Source organism: Manacus candei, unplaced genomic scaffold (genome assembly GCF_025592945.1).
Source record: "Manacus candei isolate 608988 ecotype Guabito, Panama unplaced genomic scaffold, ASM2559294v1 h1tg000023l, whole genome shotgun sequence".
NCBI lineage: Eukaryota > Metazoa > Chordata > Aves > Passeriformes > Pipridae > Manacus > Manacus candei.
In genome coordinates, this window is record NW_026138071.1 from 3,568,828 (window position 1) to 3,592,736 (window position 23,909).

The 23,909-nt window shown below is 45.4% G+C and overlaps 1 protein-coding gene across 4 annotated transcripts in view; it reads right to left on the reverse strand.

Annotated features, from left to right (window-relative positions):
- GLI2 (GLI family zinc finger 2) overlaps window positions 1–23,909 on the reverse strand; it is a 191,430-nt gene that overhangs the window by 5,715 nt on the left and 161,806 nt on the right. For all 4 annotated transcript variants that reach the window (XR_007904456.1, XM_051786988.1, XM_051786987.1 and 1 more), the window contains exons 6-13: window positions 23,456–23,657; window positions 21,154–21,364; window positions 19,514–19,627; window positions 15,930–16,061; window positions 12,148–12,297; window positions 8,574–8,738; window positions 3,878–4,159; window positions 484–820 (exon numbers count right to left, since the gene is read on the reverse strand). Coding sequence is in view for 3 of the 4 variants with exons in the window: in XM_051786988.1 (XP_051642948.1) it covers window positions 484–820; window positions 3,878–4,159; window positions 8,574–8,738; window positions 12,148–12,297; window positions 15,930–16,061; window positions 19,514–19,627; window positions 21,154–21,364; window positions 23,456–23,657 (1,593 nt within the window). In the remaining variant the exon portion in view is untranslated. The remainder of the gene's footprint in view (window positions 1–483; window positions 821–3,877; window positions 4,160–8,573; window positions 8,739–12,147; window positions 12,298–15,929; window positions 16,062–19,513; window positions 19,628–21,153; window positions 21,365–23,455; window positions 23,658–23,909) is intronic.

A 23,909-nucleotide genomic window follows, 5' to 3' on the forward strand; every position in this document is an offset into this window, starting at 1 on the left:
ACTGGCATATGAGGTTGGAAGCAATAGCCAGGATTTCTCGAAGTCCCAAAAGGCCTGTCAGAGCAAGATTAGGGAAGGAGGTCTTCTCTGGATTGCTGTTGTGCTCCACTGGTCTCCCAGGAGGCACATTAGCCCTTGGGGGACTGTTATTGCTGACAGAAATGCAAGCAGTCTTGTGGCTGTCACTGGGACAACGAGAACAGGCTGTGTCTGGGTCCTGGGCAAGCCCAAAAACAAGGACACCAACACCTCTGCCTCCCTTCACAGCTCTGTAGAACTGAGCATCTGGGATTCTGTTGCACATGACCAGATGGCTGCATTTACACTCAAGCTGTCCATTTTACCTGACATCTTTATCTAGCAAGGGCTGACTCAGAGGCAACAGAATATGATCCTCATTCCTCCAGGGCAGGCTCTTGGTTATGAAACCAGAGTCAAACTCTGGAGTGTTCCTAAAGGACATGTTCCAGGCACAGGGCTTACCGTTTCCTGAGATGGGAGGCAGCTTGGTGTTTCTGGCTTGTGGAGCTGGGCTCACCCATGAGCAGGAATCCTTAACTGTCTTGAGCTTCTCTTTCTTGAGCTGTTCAAGTCGTTGCATTGTCGTCATGTGTTTCCTTAGCTGCAGGCTGACTGCTGAATTACCAGAAGAGACCGTTGAGTCCACAACAGGAGCGTTGTCATCCAACGCCGTCAGATCTCCCAGACTTCCCCCGCTGTGTATGTTCATTTCTACTCCACTATCATTGTTGTTGGTGCTGTCAAGGGGTGACGGCTCACTGCTGCATGACGACTGGCCACCAGGACTGGACTGACACATCTTGGGGAAGGAAAAGAGGAGAAAAAGTTGGGTAGGGGAAAACATGGATGGAAAGAAATCAGGAGCCCAACATTCCCAGTGTTAGTCCGGGGCCTAGGTAAGCTCCTGTCCTAGGCTCTCCCCTCTCTTGTTACCCTTCCCTGCTGTAGGATCTCAGCTCTACAAGAAGGCAGGCACCCCTTCCCTGTGAGAGGAGGTCAGGACAGCACTCCACAGTTGGAAAAACTATAGTGGGTTCAACTGAAAGGTGGAGAGAAATCAAATGCTCTTCCTCCAAAAGAGCAAGGATGGATGTTTCTCAAAGAAAAGCAGCATGTTATCTGGTTGTGTACGGTATATTGCAGCAAACACCGGTTTATCTAACATGGGAACAAGGCCTAGGTATTTCAGACACCACGTCTTTCTGTCTTTAAAACACCCTAACATATAATCAGGTTAGCTGACAAACTTCCTAGCCAGATAAAAAACTGGTTCACTGTTTGCAAACTCCCACTTGCAGATAAGGCAGATAAGCACCATAAATATTTATTTTATTTACATTAGGAATTGCATTTCACGTTGAGTAGTTTCTTTGCAGCAGACACTATACGGTCTGAGCTCTGAGGTAGCTACTGCTCCTACCAAACAGGATGCCTGGCTCTCTGCTCCAGCAAAAAATGGAATGTACTCTGCCCCAGGCCAAGGTGGGAATGCAGGGTGCTGCAGTGTTGTACTTTGCTCCATAGCAGACCCCACAGGCAGGTTGACTGGCTCTGATTGCCCATCAGTCCATATGGTAGATTGCAATCCCAGGATTTAATGGTACGTCGTGATGATTGGAAAAGGCTGGCAAAGGGGATCATTGGGCACCATGTCCTCCCCCTTTCTGTGCTCAAGCAAATATCCCCTATCCCTCCCCATTGCCCTGCATGCCTCCACCTCCACCCTGGAGGGGTTAAACGGAGACAGGAGATCTACAGGAGACCATGCTTTATACAGCTATTTTAATACAAAGGATATCTTTGCTCACCTTAGTACCGACTGTCCTTAGGAAGGTAGAGTAAGGAAGGGTAAGTGGGAATAAAGAACAGGTTGTTAGGACAAAGACATCAATAACAAAAAAGGCCATGTTAGTAAAAGGAGGAAGAGGGAAATGCAGAATACAGTACAAATTGCCAACATTTCCCCCACTCCCATACCCCATCTTCCCTGCCTTCCCTCTTTGGAGGCCCAGATAAAGATCCCTAGAAGAGACTTTTCACCTGTTTCCATGGGTTTGGGGTGAGACCCAAAGATGGGTCAAAATAAGGGGCCTGGGAGTGATGGGAACCAGTGAGGCATCTCACCCCTCCCTCCACCCCGACCTTAACCAGGAAAGGAGTTGGATGTGGGCCCACCAGATCAGACACCACCTGTTAGATGTGCACAAGTGAAGTATCCAGTGCTGGGTAGGGACAACAAAGAGAAACATCGGACCCATAGCCCTGCTGCCAGCAAGATGGCTTGGCTGGAACCCTGGGAGCACAGAGCATTAGGAAAACAATCCCATACTTTCAGGAGAAACAGGGTGGGGAGCTGTCATTGTGTTCATGTTGTCATAGGAAAAAACCATCAAAACACACGGAAGAAGAGTATTGGAGAGAGGTCATTCTGTCCAGTGGTTCTCACACTCAGCTTTTGTAACACAGTACAGAGTCTCATCACAGTAAACTGTTTCTTTAGTCAATTAGAGACACTTTGGATGTGAGAATACTCAGTTTTTCCTAACTGAAAAAATACTGCTCATTAGTAATTTTTTCAACAACACATCCCCTAACCCTTTTGAGAAAATCTTTGTAGCTCCAGGGCATGCTTTTTTCATAGCAATAACAACCTTTTAGCCTGGATTCAAATCAAGAAAAAATATATTTTGGAGCTCAAAGTCTTTTCAGCTCTAGTGAGAAGCCTGGAGAATATAGGAACACTCCTCTGCAGGTGGAGGTCTTTTCTGCCGTATCCAGCCCATACCCTGTCCCACTCTGAGCTGGTGCAGAAGATCAGAACTTTGGGTTCAAAGGTGAAAAGAAACATCAAAAGTGGTCTCTGTTGCAACACTCCATCTCCTTCACCAGCCCTGGGCTACCTTATGGGATGGAAGAGGCTTCGATGTGTTTGAACCCAACACTATACACAGCTCCTTACTACCAGTGGAGTTGCTGTAATGGCCAGAAGGCTGATAAATGGTCTTTGGTTCAGCTGGTGGCCACTCCCGGGGCTGTAAAGCTTGATCATGGTTTGCTGAAAGCCTGTACTATGTGGGCCACAGCATTGCTCCCATGTTTATTCCTACTTTCTCTCCCCTGCCCCATCATCCCACTACAATCTTCTGTGGCAGCTGGGAGCCATGTACTGACCGTGTGTACTCCTGAGCAATCTGCTCTAGCCAACCCTGACTGATCAGGAAGGTTGGACCAGATGATCTCAAGATCCCTGTCAACCCCAGTGATTTTGTGCTTCTGTGTATAGTGGACAGAACCAAGGAACTGAACTTGCTTTAAGATACTCAACAAAACCAAAACAACTACTTTTATCCCTACTGGCTTCTCAAGACAGCCTACAACAGAGTTGAGCCAGCAAAACTGCTGTGCAGCAGCAGTAGCCTGAAAAGAAAAACAGTGAAGGGTGTAGGGAGGAGGAGAAAAGGGACTGCTTAAACCAGGACCTCCGCTTCAAGAAGTGTTCAGATAGATGATCAGTCTGTGCCCTGTGACTGTTGCTCAATTTAAACTGGTGAGGTAGGTAGAGCTCATTTGACCACAACACTTGAGTTTTATCCAGTTTCACAGCACAGGAAGGCCAAGCTAAGCACTGGGCATCATACGGCCCCCATGACTACAAAGGCAGGAATTCATGACGCTGGGTAGGAAGGTGCAAAATGTACTGGACTGTGCCCTGACCTGCAGCTTCATTTCTGGACTTGAACAGGAATGGTGAAGGGCACCTACCCAGAGACATAAATGGCATACAAATGCTTCATGCCCCCATTGCACCAGAGAGATTTGGGACCATGTCATTTCTGCCAAGAGCAACTGCTCTTACCACAGAATTCTCCGTCTTTATTGTTTTGACTTGTAAGCAATCCTCCATGCTCCTCGTGGTGCTGTTGGCCTCGGGGCTCTCCTCTGAAACCTTGTTGCTCTGCTTGGCGCTCGCCTCATTGTCCCCATTTTCCTTGAGCGGAGGTGGCCTTGGGTGAACATCGTTGCGTTGCTTCTTTGTGACGTGAGCGTCAGGCCCGTGCACTGTCTTGACGTGTTTCCTGAGGGAACTGGGGTCCGTGTACCGCTTCGTGCAGCCAGGGATCTTACAGACGTAGGGTTTCTGTCAATACAAGCAAATCTTGGGTTACATTTAGAATAAGTCCAAATATTCCAGGTACAGTGTATGGGCCAAGAAAGTACAATGAGCATAGCAGCAGGCAGCAGCAAAATGGGGAGCACCTGCTCCACAGGATTCTGTAAGACTGAGATATTGAAGATGTGATACATGGGCTGCTGCTGATCCACACAGACTTGGCCAGCTATTTCATGTTGGCTAAACTTATTGTTTTCATGTTCTGGATTAAAGGACAGCTAAGAAATCATGAAATACTTTCCCTAATATTACTTTCCTATGTATGTATTTGCTTGGGTGGCCACAGGAATGTTTCCTGATTAAAGATGGGAGGGAGGTGATGTAGGGGAGTAGGTATAATACATTCTCTCTGCTAAGGTGGGGTCTACACCAAGAAAATGTCTGAAACCTTCCCTTCTGGCTGATGGAATTCCAGTGAATCCAAGCCAGACTGGATTCATCCTACTCAATCTATCATACCACTCCAGCACCTGTCACCTTGAAATCTGTTATTGTGCAAAACAAACCACAGGCGTGCAATGTTTTTTTCAGATGATAGCACTCTAGTCCTGAATTCATGAATCATTGATTGCCACAGGAAAACAAGGATGAAGCCATCCTTCTGAAAACAGAAGTCAGCAAACAGATACTTTTCTTCTTTTAACTTTTTTCATTTTATTGAATTTCCAATTCCGAAGTGTATTAGCGCTGCAGTTGTTTGAGCTGGTGCTGCTGCGTGGAAGCTCTGAATTCATCACAAGTTCCACTTTCAGCCTCACAACTACTCTACGTATTTTTCTGCCAATGCACTGGGATAGATCCATGAGAAAAAACAGACAGATGTTGTTTGAAGGCTACTCAAAATGACCATTCCTGTTCTTTTTTTTTAAATCTATTTTGTAATTTTGTCCAGGAACTTCAGTGAAAAAATACAAAGGAGCATATATTCTTTGCAGAAAACCAGTGCAATCATTTGAAAAACACTAAAACCCCATTTTTTATTCAAAAGCATGCGTCCTGACTGATCTTGGCACATCTCTCAAACCAGCTAAATCTTCATCACACCCCACCGAGGTAAATATTTATTATATTTTAAAGCTGGATAAGCCAAAGCACAAAAAGTAAAATAGTTTGCTTAAAAATCTCATGCAACCTTTTAGACAAGCAGTATAGAAATATTATTGCTGCTATTAAACTATATTCCAAAGAACACAACCCCCACTACACATGCTAAAAAAATCCCTGTACATAAACAGCTCAAAGATCTTTTAGGTTCAATAGTTCTGATTTTTCAGATCCCAGCAATTAGGGTAATGTAATCACTATTGCTTGGACAGCAGACACTCCACCTAAGGGGATTCAATCATTCTCTTTGTCAGGTCGTACATCCTGCAACTGAACTGAGCACAACTGCTGTTTTGTTGGCATGTCTTCATCTATCCCCTGAGTTATTCAGATTCTGACACCTAATGCAGTGTATGCCCTAGTGAAGTCAACAGTTTAGATCTCTCAGATGCCTCCCTCCTACTCCCATGCACATACAAGGTAATACTCATTAGGGTGGGGGAACTGGAGAATTCCCCAAGCACTAAGCAGAACTAAATTTCTGCATTTTACTCCTGTTCAGCTTAAGTTGCAGAAAATGTCATTCTGAGCCTTTGGCTGGCCATAAACTCATGCCACTCTTTCGTGTATGCACTGGAGAGTGGTCATGGGATGAAAGCCCTTTTCTCAAGAGTAACTTTTAAGGTATCCCCTGAAGGAATTCAAGTAGTGACTGAAAATTTAAAATTAAATAGTGTCTATGACATTTCAACAATCAAACAAAAGCCAGTGTGGTAATATATCCCCAGCCTTGAACTTCAGCATGTTTGGACTATACACCTACATACTGTCACACAATGATAGTGACAAATACAGGGAATGTGGAGCTTCCCCCTTAGAGGAGACTTTGATGACTAATCTGAAACTGTGGTGTATTCCAAGTAAACACTGTAAGCAGAGGAAAATATTTAGAAGGTAGCTAGCTAGGAACCACAAGAGAGTTACCAATGGGTAATGGGAAATACTCACAGCCACAAACTTCTGCTTTGCGTTTGTGTGGTTTTGTGAGCCGAGGTCTCAGTGCAGTTTGCTAACCCAGTGGTCATGGCCACAGCTGGATGCAGGACCCTCGCCTGGGCCTGCTGTCCAATGTGATGAGCTTTGCCATGAGGGATTCCATCTGTTGCAAAGGATCATGTTATATGTTCCCCAAAAAGAGGATGTCAAATATATGGCTCAGAGAGCTATTATATGCAGCCTACAGATCTCCCACAAGTCTTGGGGCATGTCTGTACTGCATCAAGGAGGGCTGAACAGCAGTTCAGGAGGGAGCATGATCGCAAAATGTAAGATCATGCAGCGCCATGTAGTTCCCATGGTAAGGTCAGCTGGTCTGGTACAAATCCTCCACTAGTGGCTGTGCTGTTTCTGCACCTGAGAAGGCTATGGCATCCTCCAGGGGAAGCAACAGCAGAGGATAAAATCCCTATCTGTTATCTGAGTCTTAAATTTGTGTTGTTGAAAGCAACAACACTTCTTGTGCCAAGTGTCAGCATATTAGATCAGGGTCCACAATAGACATGAAGTTGGATACTCCTGCCCTACAGCCTCCCCGGAATTCAAAAGAACAGACTTTTAAGTATGTCCAAGCTCTGCTCAGATGCAGTGAGGAGTCATACCAGATCCAGTGCAGTTCCTAATCTGGATCACTTGGGAAACTGAACTCACTGGAGAAATAACATTTAATAACACAGCCAAAATGAAAATTCATTATCAGGTTCAACAGACAGGAAACTCTGCCCTGCCTAGGAAGGATCCTGGTAAAGCTCTAGTGACCTGAGCTCAAGTGATCTATGGCCTCACATATCGCTTCGGTGTGCACAAACTGGGCTGTATGAGTCTGTACCCAGCACTCTTGATCCATTCACATGAGAATCTTTAGGAATTGAAGAGAGATGCTAATCCCTTTTAAGGGCAGGAAAAAATGCTGCAGAAATGCGAATCTTCAGGGGCTTGATTCAGTTTATGGGCAAGAATACGAAGAGTAGCTTAACACTGTAGAGTTCAGAGCTACAATGAAAGCAACAATGAAAGGGACACTGGATCCAGCGCTGGAGGAAGGCAGAGGAAGTATCCAGGACAGGAGAATGAGCAACTTCCAATACTTGAAATGTGAGATTAAATCACAACTGCCTACCTTTCCAGGGAAGAATCTTTAACATAGAGCAAATGATGTTGTAGTCAAACACCATTTACTGGGAATGCAGGTTGCTGAGCAGACGAAACGTTGCATGTCTTTTTGGTCCTTCCTGGCCTCAAGGTCAGTGTAGCCTTAAAACAACGCCAACTACACAGTGTAAGTGTGGATATGGGTTAATTTTAACCTGTGTCCTGCTGAGGAAGTGGTTTGCTGGTGGAGGACAATCCTGATGTTTGGGTTCATACCCAAACCAGTTCAAACAACACTGGGATCCTGGTCATTCACTGGGTCTGTCTCAGCATCACACAGCATGGAAGGGCATTCTAGACTTTGAGTCCTTATTCTGACTCCAACAGAATCCCTGAAACCCACAGCACTTTGGTTATCACTGACTGATAAGCCAGAGATAAAAATACTCCCAACAAGCCCTTTGTAGACACAGCATCACTTCAAAAAGCTGTCAACCGTGGCAACTGCGTTCCATTCTCCAATAGTCTATATTTAACTGTTGCAAATTAGGCTATAGACTGAATTCTTCATGGCTGAAAACACTATTAGAACTTTAGAGTGTTGTTTTTTCTTCCCCTGTCAGCTAATTAGTGGTAATATAAATTTCAATCGTCGGCTGTGGTTGATTGCAACAGACCATCACATGCGTTACAATAAAGGCAATTTCCTCTGCTCCACAACTACTAATAGTGGGTCTCAATTATCCAAGGTTAACAAAGCATTGCATTGTGCTCTATCATTGTACATCAAACGATGGAGGGAGTATTATTTCCAGAGCATCAGGATCCAAGGTAGCTGTTATATTACTACAAGTCTGCTCCACAGTAATATTAAACACCACATGCACAACTGTACAATACTATCTATGCTATTAAAAATTATAGATTTGGAAAATGCTTGTTTTAATATCCAAAGTCGATTAAAAAGTTTGCATACTTCAACATCTGTTTATGATTTCAAACATGGTTTCATAAATATAAAGCTAAATGTGGTCTGGCTCTCCAGCAAAATAAATCCCATTAAAAAATAAGAAAAACCTCTCATTACAGTAGGTTTCTTTTTACATGAGTCCAGTGTGTAAAGTGTATGTTTATTGTCAGCAAAATTTAAAAAAAGCCCTCCGTTGAGCTGCGGTGAGCCCGGGCTTACCTCATTGGAATGCGTCCTGTTCTGGTGCTTGGCTCTGTCTGAGGCATTGGAAAAGGCTTTATTGCAGCCTTCATGTTCACAGACATAGGGTTTTTCTCCAGTGTGGGATCTCAGGTGTGTCTTTAAGTTCTCCAGGCGGGAATAGGCTTTGGAGCAGCCTTCAAACTAAAATAAAAAAAACACAAGAGGAGTGATTAATTAACCAGAAAAATTTGATTTTCCCCTTGCCTAAACCCTTCTCATCTGTTTCTCATTCTTTCTGTTTTTTCCTTCCCTTTAAAGGGCTTGTGTTTTAGGGAACAACATCCACTTTGTTGGGAGAATTTGCTTCCCTAGGCAGGCTGAGAGTTTCAGCAGTGAGTCATATTTAAGGTGCTGCTCCTTGTTAGGTACCCACCTGACATTTCAACAAGAGACTCTTTTTTCCAGCAGCGTTAAACACCCCTCCTCTCCTCCCAGAGCTCTCTTAGCCCCTCCTGCCACCCCTCTGCAGCTAACACGGCTCAGAAACAGAGGCCCCCTCCTTCCCACCTAGGGAACTGACAGCTACTCAACAGTTTGACCAGCCTTGCAACTTCACTAGTACCGGCACTGGAAAGGGCAGACCGTTCCCTAACACAAAAGCAGAAATCTAGCAAGCTTTGAAGTTTCCCAAATTACAGCTTGGGTCTACTCTCGGAGGATGCTGTGGTCAGGCTGTCTGACATTACTAGTTTAAAAAACAAGACTCAGTCTTGAAGACAGATGGATTTTTGGATGACAAAACAGGCCAGGAACCTTCCTCCTGGAAGGAAACCAGATGCCCACACAACGAGAAAGAGCAGCTTGGGAGACGTGGTGAGGCTCTGGGTGATGTAAGTCCTGCCACCCTCCACTCTGGCTGGGCTGGAGGCTCCTCCCTCCCTCCCTGCACCTGCCCTGTCCCAGAATGGGAGGATTTCACCTCAAACCAAGTTCAGTCCAGATGTGACAGAACTTCACATTGCTCTGAGTCTTGGCCAGTGAAGAAACTGGTGCCACACCAGGACAGGTCATGCTCAGTGTCTGAATTCCCATGGGCAGCTGAGTGGTCCTACATGTTTGAAGGTCTGAAAAATGGCAACTGCATGCAATAGCAACACTACCTGTCTCCTTGTGCTCCACATGTACAGGACTTGCCTGCACTGCAGGGAGTGAGGCAAACATGCAGCCCATGACACCCAGGAAGCATGTGGCCACAGGCTGATCCCATATAAATTTGTTGTGCTGGAACATAAGTAGTATTACTTAAGCTTCCCTATAAGGTCTAGCATAGGGACAGTGGACATAAGACAAAATTGCTCTGCTCTTGAGATATCCAGATCTCTTCAAGGACAGTAGGAACATCCTGCAAGAGCTTATTCCTTCCACAGCTTTGTCAGGGTAGGATGATCCAGTTCCTCTTCCCCAGACAACTTTCATTAGCCCATTTGTCCCATAGAACGTGCCACAACTTTGAGGTAGCACAGTATATCCCTTTCTTCTCTTGCCCTGTGCAAACAATCTTTTGTAACTCAAGTCGCTTACAATTATTGAAACATATCATTCCTCTTGCTGGAAAACAAAGGGAACTCAGCATGAAGCAACTCATGTGTCCATTCTGGTTTTGCTGGATACTGACACAAAAATGCAGTTATAAAGAGCAAAAGTTCTAAGGCCACATTTTCAAATAAGAGTTTCTCAGCAAAGCAGCCTGTGCATGTTCAAAGCAGTTGTTCCCACTCTTACGTGTGGATTTGATTATGTCAGTGGGAGTTCTGGCTGTCATCTGTTGAAATAATCCTTGACCAAATCCCAGGCTGCAATTGGGCTCATCTGTAGCTTTATGTACACCACAAACTTCTTGTCTGGAACAAACGGCACTTTAAAAAATCACTGCCAGACTTGGATAAGGAATGCTCTGCCACAGAGAGGCACCGTCTGCAGAGCTGCCATGTATCCCAGGCAATTGGAAAGAGGTGGTACTCCACTTCAGGAAGAGTTGCTGCGACATATTGCACACGGAGGGACTGTAGTTCTTCAGGAGGCAGAGGATGACTTGAAACCCAAATACACACAGCCTTGCCACTGTTTCAGTGTGACACAACTGAGGCTTGAAAGAAGGATTGTGCAGCAGTGCTTTTTCCTGCTCCATCACAGCACTGAAGAGGATGCAGTCACTGATGCTGTTTGTCTTCCAAGTCCCTCTACCTGCAAGGATGGGGCTAGACTCTCCCTCAGTCCTCACTCTGTAGTGCACTAACAATCAATACTTCTTGATACTTTTAAGGAAGATTGGTAAACCACTAGACTGAGCAAAGTGCTTTAGAAGATTAAAACAAAGGACATGGCCCTACGCCCCAGGGGAGCTTATGCTCTAAATTAAATGAACGCAGGGCTGGGAGATTGATAAAGGAGTCATGCAGCAAGCAAATTATACATATCCTGATATTTGTAAGCAGGAGCTGGGGCACAGCCAGGGAGGGAGCAGGGCTGGAAGTAGCTAATGGAGCAGAAGAGCAGGAAGATACAGGAGGAGAGCTTAGACATCTGGTGAGCAGAAAGAGACTCATCCCTGAGACTCTAGGGAGAGGAACAGTGTAATGCTGATAGCAGAGAAGGTATGAAAAGCTGGCAGGAGGAGAAGGCAGAGAGCAGAGGGTATCAAAAGACATGGATGACCTTCAGGAGGAAAAAGGGCTCAAACATATGAGGAGGGAGATTGTAAACACCTCTCCTCTCCCACCAGTTGACCGCAGCCACTAAACTTCATACCTTGCTTCCCTCTTGTGCCCCCCATCAGGCCTCCTGGGCTGCCCTACTTCAGCCAGCAGTGGGGTGGGAGACTCCAGCTGTGAGGGCAGATATCGGCTTTAATGTCTTGAGGTTGAGCAGGACAAAAGCCCAGCTCTCCCATGTATCCACAGGGCTGAGATACAAAATAGTACCCCAGGCTCTTCCTCAGGCAGTGTTTAACACTAGACAGTGCTGCTGGTACGCAGAAAGTCTGGGGACTGGGCTCCTCTTGGGATTTAAGCACACGGTTGACTTCACTTCTGGATTAAGAGAGCAGAATCAGGAGGTGTTGGCCTAGATCCTCAGGCTGGAAGGAGGCTTGTGTGTATGCTTGGGTATGTGGGTGAGGGAAACTCGCAGTCCCAGAAGCAGTAGTGGGTGATGTCAAGTTAGACATGACCAAGGCTAGGTGGTTTCCCACAGTGTGGTATCACTGGATTTCTTTCCTTGATGTAGGCAACTAAGTTGTCTGGATTTCCACCTTAAGTGACTTGTCCTGAGTTGCTTTAGATCTCTCTGGTAGGTCTGAAACCATTTTTTCCAAGGAAACGCAGTTTTGCTCACTAGCATCTTGACCATACTCCTTGACCTCTTGTCCTGTCCTGAGGGTCTAACCTGCAAGTAGCTGTAACCCAGGACTGGCTCTGAGCTGGGTGCCAGTGGGTACCCTGCTAGAGCCCTACTTGAAGCCATGCCGTGTCTGCACACACATTTTTGTGACCACCAAAGTCCCGCATCCCACTTGCCAAGTGAGATGCACCATGTGTCCCTGCCAGCTCACCGTGCACTTGTGCGGCTTCTCTCCTGTGTGCCTTCGCATGTGCACCACCAACATATACTGAGCCTTGAAGGGCTTCTGCTCCCGTGTGCAGTCCTGCCAGCGGCAGACAAACTCCTTCTTCTCCCCATGGATGTGATCATTGTTGATGTGCTGGTAGGAGAGAAAGGAAAAGCAGGTCACACCTGGAAGAGCTGATGCCAGCGAAGCACACACAGTGCTCCAAAAGCCAGATGTTCCCTACCCAGTGCTTGTGGTCAGGCATCGCACCTGGGTGCCAGGTGCACAGATAACACCAGGGACACAGGACCCAACACTGTGGTCTGGTGTGTCCTGCAGAAGGTGCACAGCACTCAGCACACTGGCTCCAAAGCAGCTATAAATGAGAGGTTTCCAAATGCAATGGGGACCCACAGTGCCAGGGAAAGAGGAGCCCTCTCAGTGTCCCCCTCAGCTGCTTGATGTCACTGTTGAGGGGGATGACAGAGTAAGTTTTGTCTCTGCTGAACCCTGCTGTGCTGCATTTATGCAGCTGGGACACTTTCCCAGGGAGTTGCTGGAGGGTGGTGGACAGGAGGAGACAAGCCTCTGTTGGGTTTAGTGATCTTAAAGGTCTTTTCCAACCCGAATGATTCTATGTTTCTAAGCCTACTTGCACACCAGCCCATACGCCGGCCCCAAGACATCCACCTGCTGTCCAGCGCTGGTGGCTGGCAGGAAATGACAGCATCTGTGAGCTATGAGCCAGCAAAAACTCGGCTGCATCAATTACTGCTAATTACTCTGGTCCATGAAATCCTTTGCTGGGGTGTTGAAAAGCCAGACCCAGAATGGTGCCTTCGTCCACCCTGAGAGGAAGAGTCGCTTTTTCCCAGCTCAGGGCAGATGAAGCTCTGCTGAAAATAAGCAGAGCCAGAGACCAGTCTGTCGGCAGCGCTGTTCCCGTGGCGGCCTTGTCTTTCTGAATGGGGTCTCACTGCCAAAAATAATGCCTGTCCTCGCTCCTGTGTTTTCAGTAGACATTCACTGACAGGAAATCCTAAAATAAACCACTTTGGGTTTGGGTTTTGGCTTTTTTTGTGTTGAGATTTTTTCCAGCCCCCGCCTTTGTCCCCCTGGCCAAGGCCAGGCACACATTTTGCAGCTTGGGATGAGATTTTCTCGGGATGGTGAGGCAATGTGAGGACACAAAAGTACATTAAAACAAAATCAGCAGCCTTCTCAGTCCCAGCCAAATCCAGCCTCAGCGTTCTGTGTGCTGTGATCCAATCCTGGCGTCAGGGACCTTCTGCCTACAGTCCCAGTTCTACCCAGGGACAAGAGGAGGTGTGTGGGGCTCAGCTGGTCTCTCAGGCACTACTGGTAAAAACTGAGAGCCAAAGCTGCATGCTGGGAGAGTCGGGGTAGACTGCATTTGGGAGAGGTTTCGTATGGGTTTGGAGTTCTGCTGCCTATGGTTCTGGTTTTATTACATAGCATTGGTGTGAGATTTTAGCCTCAGATTGTGGAAAACTGATGAACCTCCCAGGAGACCCATGGACATGCTAAACCATGCCCAGACCAGACTGGGAAGATGTCTCCAGGTTCTGTTTGTGTGGGAGTCTGACTTGCAACTAAGACTACACAAGGCAGTGTTAGTAGTGGGAGAGAGCACAGGCTTGCCCATTTGGACTTGCTTGGGCCAGAGGAAGAACATTTATGGAAAGGGCACTCACTCACTGTCTGGGCAACATCTGCTTCCCATCACGTGGTGGATGAGTAGTTGCACAACTCAACCCACTTCAGCTACAGTTCCATAGCCCCCACCTGGCTGGAGGTTTGCCTGGGCTTCTCTCAAACTTCTCTCAAATTGAGTGTGACCTTTGAAGTTGGGAGCAGCAGTTGTGCTTGCAAAAATATATCCTCATTCCTGCAGCTCCCTGTTGACACTCACTTCTCCCACAAGCACACTGTGCACTGTCTGTGGGGAACAGACCCTGCTCGCCCAGGTACTTTGCTCTGCACACAAACTAGAGTTTTTCCATGCATGATGAGATGCCATCTTCTCAGAAGTTGGCCCACAACATCTGTATTTCATTTCCATGTGTATTTTGGGCATCCCAAATCCACAACCCCACATTGCTAGTAATCATAGTACAGAAGCCTCCATTTTTATAACCGTCCAAATTTAGGATCTTGGATATTTCATTGAATGTTTTTCTTTGGTTTGTTTTCTGGAAACAAATTTTTGCTGAGCTGCCTGGTGCTCTGCACTTTGCTCTGGGCAGAGTTAGTTTTTCTTACATCTGAGAGGGAAACACACAAAAACTGCTGGACAAATGTGAGCTCAGCCCATCTGAGAGGGCTGCTGTGGTTTAACCCCAGAAAAGCAACATCCTGTGGCATGCAGTGTGCAACCCATTAAGCACCTTATCACTCATTTGGCCTTGAAAACCATTTCCAAATCTTCCTGTACTCAAGGACTTGTTGCACTCAACCAGTGACTTCTGGCAGAGGTGGGCAGGCACTAGCTTTAGATGGAAGAAAAGCATGTGCCCAACATTGTAATTTAGAGTGTAGTCCTTCTGGGCTAAGATAATGTTTGTCTGCAGAACTTGGGCAAATGGTACTGATGCCTACTTGGTGGCATCTAAACATATGTAAAAAGAAGATATATAAAAAAGGGTGAGAGCAGACACAAGCCCTCAGGAAGATGGTTACATGTGAGTTGCACATTGGTGGCCCCTGGCAGACTGGGAGCCTGGCTAAGACAAGCAGCAAAAGGCTGAAGGAAAAGGAGAAGGTAGCAGCTCCTGTTGCAAAACTTGCCCAATCCAACACTTAGCTGCAAGCAACAGGCCTAGGGTTGCTAGGCTGGTGAATTCCCTGCAGATATGGGCTGGCTTCATAAAAAGGGCTCACACCAGAGACCCAAAATAATGACTTGCAGGGTGCTGGGCTGAGGGCAGGATGGGGCTTAGACACAAGTAATGTCTGATTTCACAGGCACTTGCTCTGAGTACGAGGGATTTGTTGACCCCAGAAGCCAAAGAAAACCAAACGGTGGATTCCCAGATGAAGCAAAGTGTACAAAAGGTTCTTGGAATTAATTAGAACTGAAAATCTGATTAATGATTTGGTTTGGGGATCCTTCAGAGAGCAGTTTTGACACTGGTTTGGGGACACCACTGTGATTATGGAAGTGCTGTTTCCCAAGTTTTAGCAAATCAACCCACTTTCTGTATTTCAGACTCTGATGGAGACACTGAAGCCTGTTTCCAAACTCTAGAGTGCTCTATTTTTGTGTGAGGGATGAGCTGAGCAGGTCAACAGCTTCTAAATGATATGGTCCCACAGGTCATGTCACAGCAGCATAAAAGGCTTTCGTGGACTAGGACTGGGGACAGCACAGACAATCCCTGACCCAGTGCTGGAGTAGCTACATGGGAAAGCTCAGTGAATATGGCCAGTGAAGAGGGAAGGGCTCAGCCCTCTTCCCCATTTTCTGATCTGGCCCTTCTGCACAGAGCCTTCTGTCGTTGGGCCATTCACAAGGGAGACTGAAACTGCAGCCTCAGCAGCTGAAAAGGGAGCAATATCACATAATCTATGAGAGGCTTCTCTCAGCTGAACTCTTCGGGGAGCAGCGACCTGCTTTGGCAGTGTTTACACACCGTATCTCTGATTTGCACCTTTAGTAGCTCCCAGGGTGAGCTCTGGCTGTACAGCAGCTAGTGATAAAATATGAGGACAAGTGCACAGAAACCCAAATTTATCGCTGGGGTTTCCTCCCAACCATTACTCACATGGACGAGCTGCTCTTGAGTGTCATATTCCTTTGTGCACCCTTCCCAGTGACAGTTAGTCTCATAAATCACCTCAGGCTCCTGTTTACATTCATCCTTATCTAGATCTTCTTTCAGGTCTGTCAGATGCTCCTGCAACACACAACAGTGCATTGTATAAGTGAACTTCTTTCATCTTAATTCCTCCATTACTCATAGATTACAGGACAGGTATCAACTGATCACAAAACCATGCTCATTTTGGCTACATAACATCCATGATTACTGTGAAATAAAGAGTTACAGAGTTTTGGTAGAAGTGGATCAGAGTTAATGACATGACATGAAACATCCCGAAGCCATCACCACAGCAATGCCTGGCTTCAGCCAGGTTGTGGGTAGTCTCAGGAAAGGCTGGAGAAAGGAAAAAGCCAGTTCTTGACCTTTGGTTGTGTTCTTTGCTGGAGCAAAACTTCTGATCTGGGCAAAGTGGGGAAACATGAGCATGAAGAAACCACAGGGGGCTCAGAGCCTAGTGGTTACCACACTTACCTGACATGGGCTGGGGAGAGGGTTTCTGTTTTCTGCATCTTTTAGTAGATGAGAAAATGATACCTAATCCTTACCCAAAGATTTATGCCTGCAGGATGCTCCACAGGGACAAAGTGATGAGCTCTCAAAGCACTTCTCTGAGACTGAAATTTGGGAACCTTGAGCAAGACCCAGTGAAGGCTGGGGTTGCAGAACAGATCTCCAGGAATTCCCGACTCATAAATGAGTTTCTTTAATGCTGAGCACGCTGTGAGCTCTCTCCTTAACTTCTCTGTCTAGCCAGCTCCTCAGTGCTAAATGAAGCACAGAAGATTTTTGTTATGGCTGCTATGAGGATTAAAGTATGGGCAACTACACAATAGTGTAGCACACAACATAATTAGTACAATTCAGAGTAAGGACAACTGTCAGCTCTGCATGCATCAGACACTTGCACTAGAGACAAGGCAATCAATCAGTAGCCAATATTGGGTTGGAATTTAGCAAGACAAAACCCTGCATGTTTTGTCCTCCTTCATTCTCTTTCCTCCCAATTACTACTATTGCCTAGAACAAAACATCCCACCTGCAGGACAGCTTTACACAGGAGCATCTGGGATGACTAACCACAGCAGACACTGTTCCTCATGATCTGATTCTCCAGTTGGACCCATATGTGTGCAGACACAGCCAGACCCATCTCAAACTGTCTCTGGCCTGCCCAAACAAATCTATCTGGTTGCCATCTCCTTCCCCACCAACACTTTCTGAATGCCTCCTGGGGAGCTGCAGTGATTAATGACTTAATGGCATTATATGGTTTGGAAAGTGAGACATACTGTACCGAAGTTCAACAATTTTCATTAACTAGCTCATGACATACATGCCAGCTATGACTTTTCGATTCAAAAGTTTAGATATGGAGAGGAAGAGATTTGTTTTAATTAGCTCTTAATTTTAAAAAGAAGTATTGCAAGGTGGCTTTTGGGACAGGAAACTGTAGTAATTTACAGATAGACTTCTGGACATTCAAACTATATGAGAGTCCATAGCAACAGACTGAGAAAGTTCAAATAGCAGCTTCTTTTTCCTGCAATTCCTATTTGGTTGAGTTATGAGCATTATTTTTTGTTGAAACATTTGTCTTCATGCAAAGTGTGGTCCCTAGAAAACTGTAATATTCTACTAAAAATCTTATTTTGCCAAAATTTTATACCTTCTTTTGGAAAAATGGAATTGAAACCATTTTATTTGTTGAAGAGGATTGACTTGTTTTATTTCTGGCTAGTTCAATGCTAATCTGAATCTTGTACTGGAGCTCTTGTGGCATTGCAAGAGCTCAGTAACTCAGGTCACTTATGCCTGGTGCTCTACTGTGTCCCACAAATCTTGTCTGGATTGCATTTTTTTAGAGCACAAGCCATTACTGGAGATACTGTCTGGCCAAGGATTTTGAACACCCAAACCACAATTCACATGAGGCGTTTCCAATGCAGCATTTCCAAAACAAAACATACACATACATGCTTTTTTTTAGGAAGGATGAGCTTTATAGTCAGCAAAAAATGAATCAGTCAATACCTAATTGACTGTAACACAACTTTTCAGCACAGTCTCCTGCAGAAAAGGAATTCCCAAATTTAATTAATTGCTGTTGCTTAGACCAAAGAGGAGACACCCACTACATTCAGCTTTTTAACCTGTCCTCCTTGCCAAGAATGGGCTGTCTCTTACATGGTACTTTCTAGTGATTTCCCAGTCCATACTGAAATGCCGCAAGACATGGAGCCTACATTTCCCCTGGGGTATTACTTCACATATTGCCTCATTAGGAACTATTAGATGATCAGCGTGCATTTTCCTACTCTTAATTTCACCTTGCTATTCCAATCAAATCTCCTTTTGCCACTTTAAACTACTCTCCCGCTTCTTTCAGTGTCAATTTCAGTGCCTGTAAGACCCAGTGGATTAAACTCTGGGGCAGGGCTGCAGGGGTGAGCCACTGTCCAAGCACTCCCTGAGGCTGGGTGCACATCGCTTTGCACTGGAGCAGAGAACAGAGGATGACAGCCGTTGAGCTAGCAGATGTCTGTTCCACAGCTCCTCTGCTACACATGCTTTGACAAAGCAGGTAATAGCTTTCAAATATTTTTTCATTTGCTGCAAGAAATAAACACGTTGCCCTAGTAGCCCGGGTGGTGGCCAGATTAGTTTTTCGGGGCTTGTGATTTTGCAGCAGTGTGTAGATGCACTCCTAAACTCAAAGCTCCAGAGAGGTGCCTCTTTGCCCTAATCGTGCTGACTACAGCATGTTTATCTTTCCCTGATATGCTATCTTCATCAATTTTACCAGCCCCCTGATGACTGCACACGTTGCTGTCCCCATGCATCATGCTGAGACCTGCTCCTGAACCAGAGCAGAAGGAGAAATTTGTCATCAACTCTTCCATTCGCTTGACAATAACACGGTCTAATATTTCATGAAAATGAAGTGCCCAGAGCACTCCTGATAGTTTACAGTTGTGATAAAGAACGGTCAGATGGATACTGTCAGCCATTAACCAGTTTGCAATCACAGAGCTCCAGAAAGAAAGCAAAGGCCTTTGGGCCCTTCTTGGTGTCAAATGTTGTGTCACCAGTGTAAAGGATGTTTCTAAGAGCAATTCCTTGTTGAATCAAGAAGTTGTCCTTTTTTTTGCAAGCCTTCTACCTACATGCAAGCTTCCCTCATAATCTATGTCTGCTCTGAGACACTAACACTGCTTGCTGTGCAGCACAGAAAACTCAAGATGTGATTTTTAAATTATCACACTTGGTATATTTTCTCTCTTCTTTTTTTTCTATCCAAGTACAGCAACAGCAAGCTGAGTCCCAGGCACCCATCGAATATTTCACTCAATCACTGCAGCTCTGTCCTGTACCTTTCTGGGCTTCACGCTCCAGGAGACACCCGCTTGCCTGGCAGGCTTTGCTGCCTTGCTTCCAGCTGTAGCCTAAGGTGCCAAGAGTATCATTCCCAAAGACAAGACCCAGCTGTCTCGGCCACACAACATGTCTCGCACCAGGGAGGTTACCTGTGTGTTTGGGGACACTGGGGGCAAGCCCTCGACTTCAGTCTTGACTTTGCTGCGCTTGTTAATTACTGGATTGACGGTGCTGCTCACGGCCGACTCACTGCTTTGCTTGCTCTAGGAAAGAAAACCAGGCAAGATATGGCACTGGGGTTTGGGATGAGAGACAGGCAGCAGCATGAACTTCAGGAGTGGCAGGGGACAACAGGGTATTGGCCTGTTGCCCTGGGTTTCATATGAAAACCAACCCGTGTGCGTTTGTGCAAGGCAGAGGGATGGAAGAGAGGGAAGAAGAGTCAAAGGCAGCCCCATTTTCTGCTCACCAGTGAGCTTGGCCTCACCACTGCTGCACTGTTTCAGAACAATCCAATCCATGTGAAAGCCACCCAAGCCTTATACAACCCCCACCCAAGCCACAATTTTATTTCTCAGTGTGATGAAATGATTTGTTGAGAAAATGAATTCCAGGGGGGAGCAGGGGGCTCTGGTTATGTATGAGGGCTCTGGCATGCTGAGTGCATGAAAGACTATGTGTGTATTTTGCTAAGCTCTTAAAAAATGAGAACAACTTCAGGAGAAAAAACATCCCATTGTATGTGCATAAAATTGGAACATTAATATTTTCAATACTCTTGCTAATTGCTCAAGATTGGTCCTGCAAATTATTAAACAGAGGCAGAACTCCTGCCAGCCACATTATTTTGGTAGCCAGTTTGTAAGAAGAAAACAAAACCAATCAATCAAATAACCTGCAATAACAAACAGAATTTGCAGTGCAGGAACCATGAGAAACCCTAAAACAATAAACCAGTCTGAAAAGTTCAGTATGATACAACTAAAACAACAATTCGAAATGGGTGTGAAATAAGGTGAAATAAGTCTCTGGGGAGAAAAGCGACTGCAATTTAAACTTTGAAGGAATGTAAGTGGAAAAGAAAAATGATTAAGAATGTGTTAGACATATTCACTAATCCAGTGCATGTGGAGGGCTTGTGTACACATCTATGTGCCTGGGTGAGCTCACAGGTATTTGTAAGGATGCTTTTGAGGTGTGGGATTTCACACACATCATGGTATTCCTAGTTTTCAAAATCTGGCCCCCTAGTTTTGCAAAATTTAACAGTAAAAATCAACAGCAGGGATACACTTTTTCCAAAAAAAAAAGGAACAGTAAGTAAAATGTGAAGAAGTTCTACGTAGGATGCATTTATTTGTTAAAGATAAAGACCACTGGCAGAGTTCACATCAGTGCAAAAAAGGGAGGAGGAATTGGTGAAGGTACTGATGAAGTTTGATTCACAGTGCTCAGGTACTTATCTTGGAAAACACTACAGCATGTGCTGAATTCTCTCTATTTCAGTAGGACATGGCACATGTTCAAGGAGATTTCCTGCCTGAGATGACTTTGCGTATCATGTTCAACACCTGATGGATCAAGGCCTTTGGTTTCTGCATGGGTAGGTACGTGTTTGTGCAAGGAAGGGATGTGGATGCAAAATTTGGCTGTGACTAGTCAGAACAGTAGGCAGGAAAAAGAAAAAGCAACATAAGGGGCTAGTATGAGTAAAAAGAAAATGGGTAAAACTCCCACAGCCACCATGAAGGGCACTGCTCATTTGGAGGACCAGGATAGCTGTTCCTACCTGGCTGGAGTCAGAGATGCAGTTGCTGTTGTTGCTGATCTGTGTTGGTGGGTTGACCGAGATCACTGCCATGTGCTGCCGTGGGGGGAAGGTCGGGGACGGCTGGATCAGGGGAGGAGTGTGTCCGAAGGCTGAGCTCAGGCCTCTTTGTTGGGTCAGGATCTGCTGGTACGTCACAGGGTTAAGGGGGTGGGGGAAGCTGAATGCCGGACTGCAGCAACAAGAGAAAGAAAAATGATGAGCAGTTATTTTTAACAATATTTGTCACATTAGCTAGTGCCTGATTCAAGTTTGGTTTCCTGAAAACTCCAGGAGACAGGCTGCAATGCCCCAGCTAGATGCCTTCAATATCACAATAAGCCTGACAGCCTGCTTTACTGCAAAGGTGTGATTTGTCTCGCGTGTACCTCAACAAACTGGTGAATCGTTTTGACCCAACACAACTGATACTTTGTAATTTCTTTGCTTCTTATGTGAAAAAAACAACAAAAGCCCTTGTCAGGGAGTGCAGAAGAGGATGGGATTTGGATACATCTGGCTTTGCAGCCCCTGAGGCTCCTGGGTTTTCCCAGACAGACCTATTTTGCAGACTCGCAACCTTGGGGTTATGCTAACCTGGATATGAAAAACCAGCATCACCTGGCTCACTTGGCACAGATTACAGCAGGGATGAATAAGTATCCACTTAACATAGTCCAAAACCATGCAATTTACTCTGCATTCAGGTGAGGGGAGTGCTGGCTCAGGGGACTGCTGAAGTATGTCACCCTTCCTATCTAGGTCACTGGTTCATCTCCAATCTAGGTCAGTGGTGACCAGGAACACCACTAGCCCTTGGCTGCTTGGGAGATAAGTGGGGCAACAGGTGTGAGACAAACAAAGCTCTGCTTTTGGAAAAAAGGGGTTCACCCCCAGGGCCAAGTCCCCTGGGCAGAGGCAGAGAAGCACAGGAGATGCTCTGTGGGTACTCTAAGCCGGTGATTCATGAACCACGGATTCTCAGCCCAAAAACTGATTATTTACCACCTTTAAGAGGTGACTGCCCTGAACCTTTACCCTCATGGTATTTTCTCTCACACCACTAAAACTGCCCAAGGTGTGAACGCTCAGAAAATGGAGCCATAATTAGCAACATGTTTCATTGCCAATTTTGCTTTTAGAGAGCGGATTTCATTCCAGCCTCTAACACATTGCTAAAATAATAACAAAAAAGTCTTTTCACCCAAATTTCTAGCAGTTATCCTGTTATATATGTAAGCCACTTCAAAATTCCTGACATTTAGGATATACTTTTAAAACACCAATAACGGTTTCAAATTTTTTATTATTATTAGTTGATTATTCCCTCGGAGGCCAACAATTGACTATTGGGTCAGTCTTTGCACTCTACTGGTTTGTTGAAAATACCAGACACTACCCTTAAAATCTGAGTATAAGCTGAGATGCTTAGAGGTATGTCCAGCTGATGACAACAGGTAAAAAGACTAGAAAAAAAATTATTACCAGACAAGGAGTTGCAATTTGTTTAAATCAGCATTATGTTTGGCTTTACAGTCAAACATTACAGTTTGATTTTAAATTATGCTGCTGGATAAAGTAACTTACAAAATCACTGTTAGAATTACTAATAGCAATATCTCTGTTTTCCCCCACAAGTTTTAGGAGTGCATAATCTTTATAACCCTTGCTTTGCAACATCAGTGTTAATTAAATCTAACATTTTTAACAGTTAAGTAATAAAAAGAATAATAACATTGTGAAACTTGGGTGAAGCAATCATAGCAGGAATTGACAACAGTCAGCAGCCTAATGTAAGGGCTTTTTAATTAGGATTTGAAGAAAACTTTACTCGAGGGTTTAGATTTGTTTTAACTATGTTTTTAGAATTATGCTCTTCAATCCACCCAGACAACATTTTTTCTAAGAATGTGGGCCAATAATTTGGAGAATACTTCAGGGCAATCTCTTAAATCAGAGTGTTTCTTAACCAGTCCAACTGCTCACAGTGAGCATTTAGATTAATTTATTATCTGTTTCTGCTTGCAGGGAGGCATGATCATACTGTAATTGCTGGAAATGTGGTAACCAATAATCCCAATTCAGCCAAAAAAACCCACCTCATATGTCACAAAATACCCTTCCACATGCAAAACCAGATGGGGGCTTTGATTTACTACACTACACAGCCCTGATGTACAAAAGCAGAGGTTGCAAGGAAGGGAAGGTCTCCCTTGCTGGAGGATCATCCCTTTTTTCGTAGGGATGGTTCCTCAGCTGAACAAAGCCATTCCCAAAGCTTTACCTGATTGTCCCAGCAGATAAATGACCGTAGGAGCCACTCGCCGCTGAACTGCTTCTGGAGTTGTTGATATATGCCACGAGAGAGTTTGGGGAGGTCCTGATCATTGTCTGGAGATCAATGCTGGCATCAGACAGTGGGGAGATAGACAGGGCTCGTTTTCGGCTTAACCTTGGAGTCACTCGCGGGCTCGAAAACCGGGACACTGCAGGAAGGAGAGATTTTGTCAGACAAAACCAGTGGGCTGCTCCCTTTCTGCGGGTGGGCTGGAAGTCCTGAGAACTGCTGCACTCATGACTGCTGTGCGATGTTCAGGAGCCAGGAGCAGCGAAGGGATCAGCTGCACTTTGATGGGATGTTTCCTCTCCTCTGGGTGCTGAATGACAGGGGTCAGGCAGTGCCATGAATGCCCCCTTGCTTCGCTGTCTCTGGAGGATCCAGAAGCCTGTCCATCGCT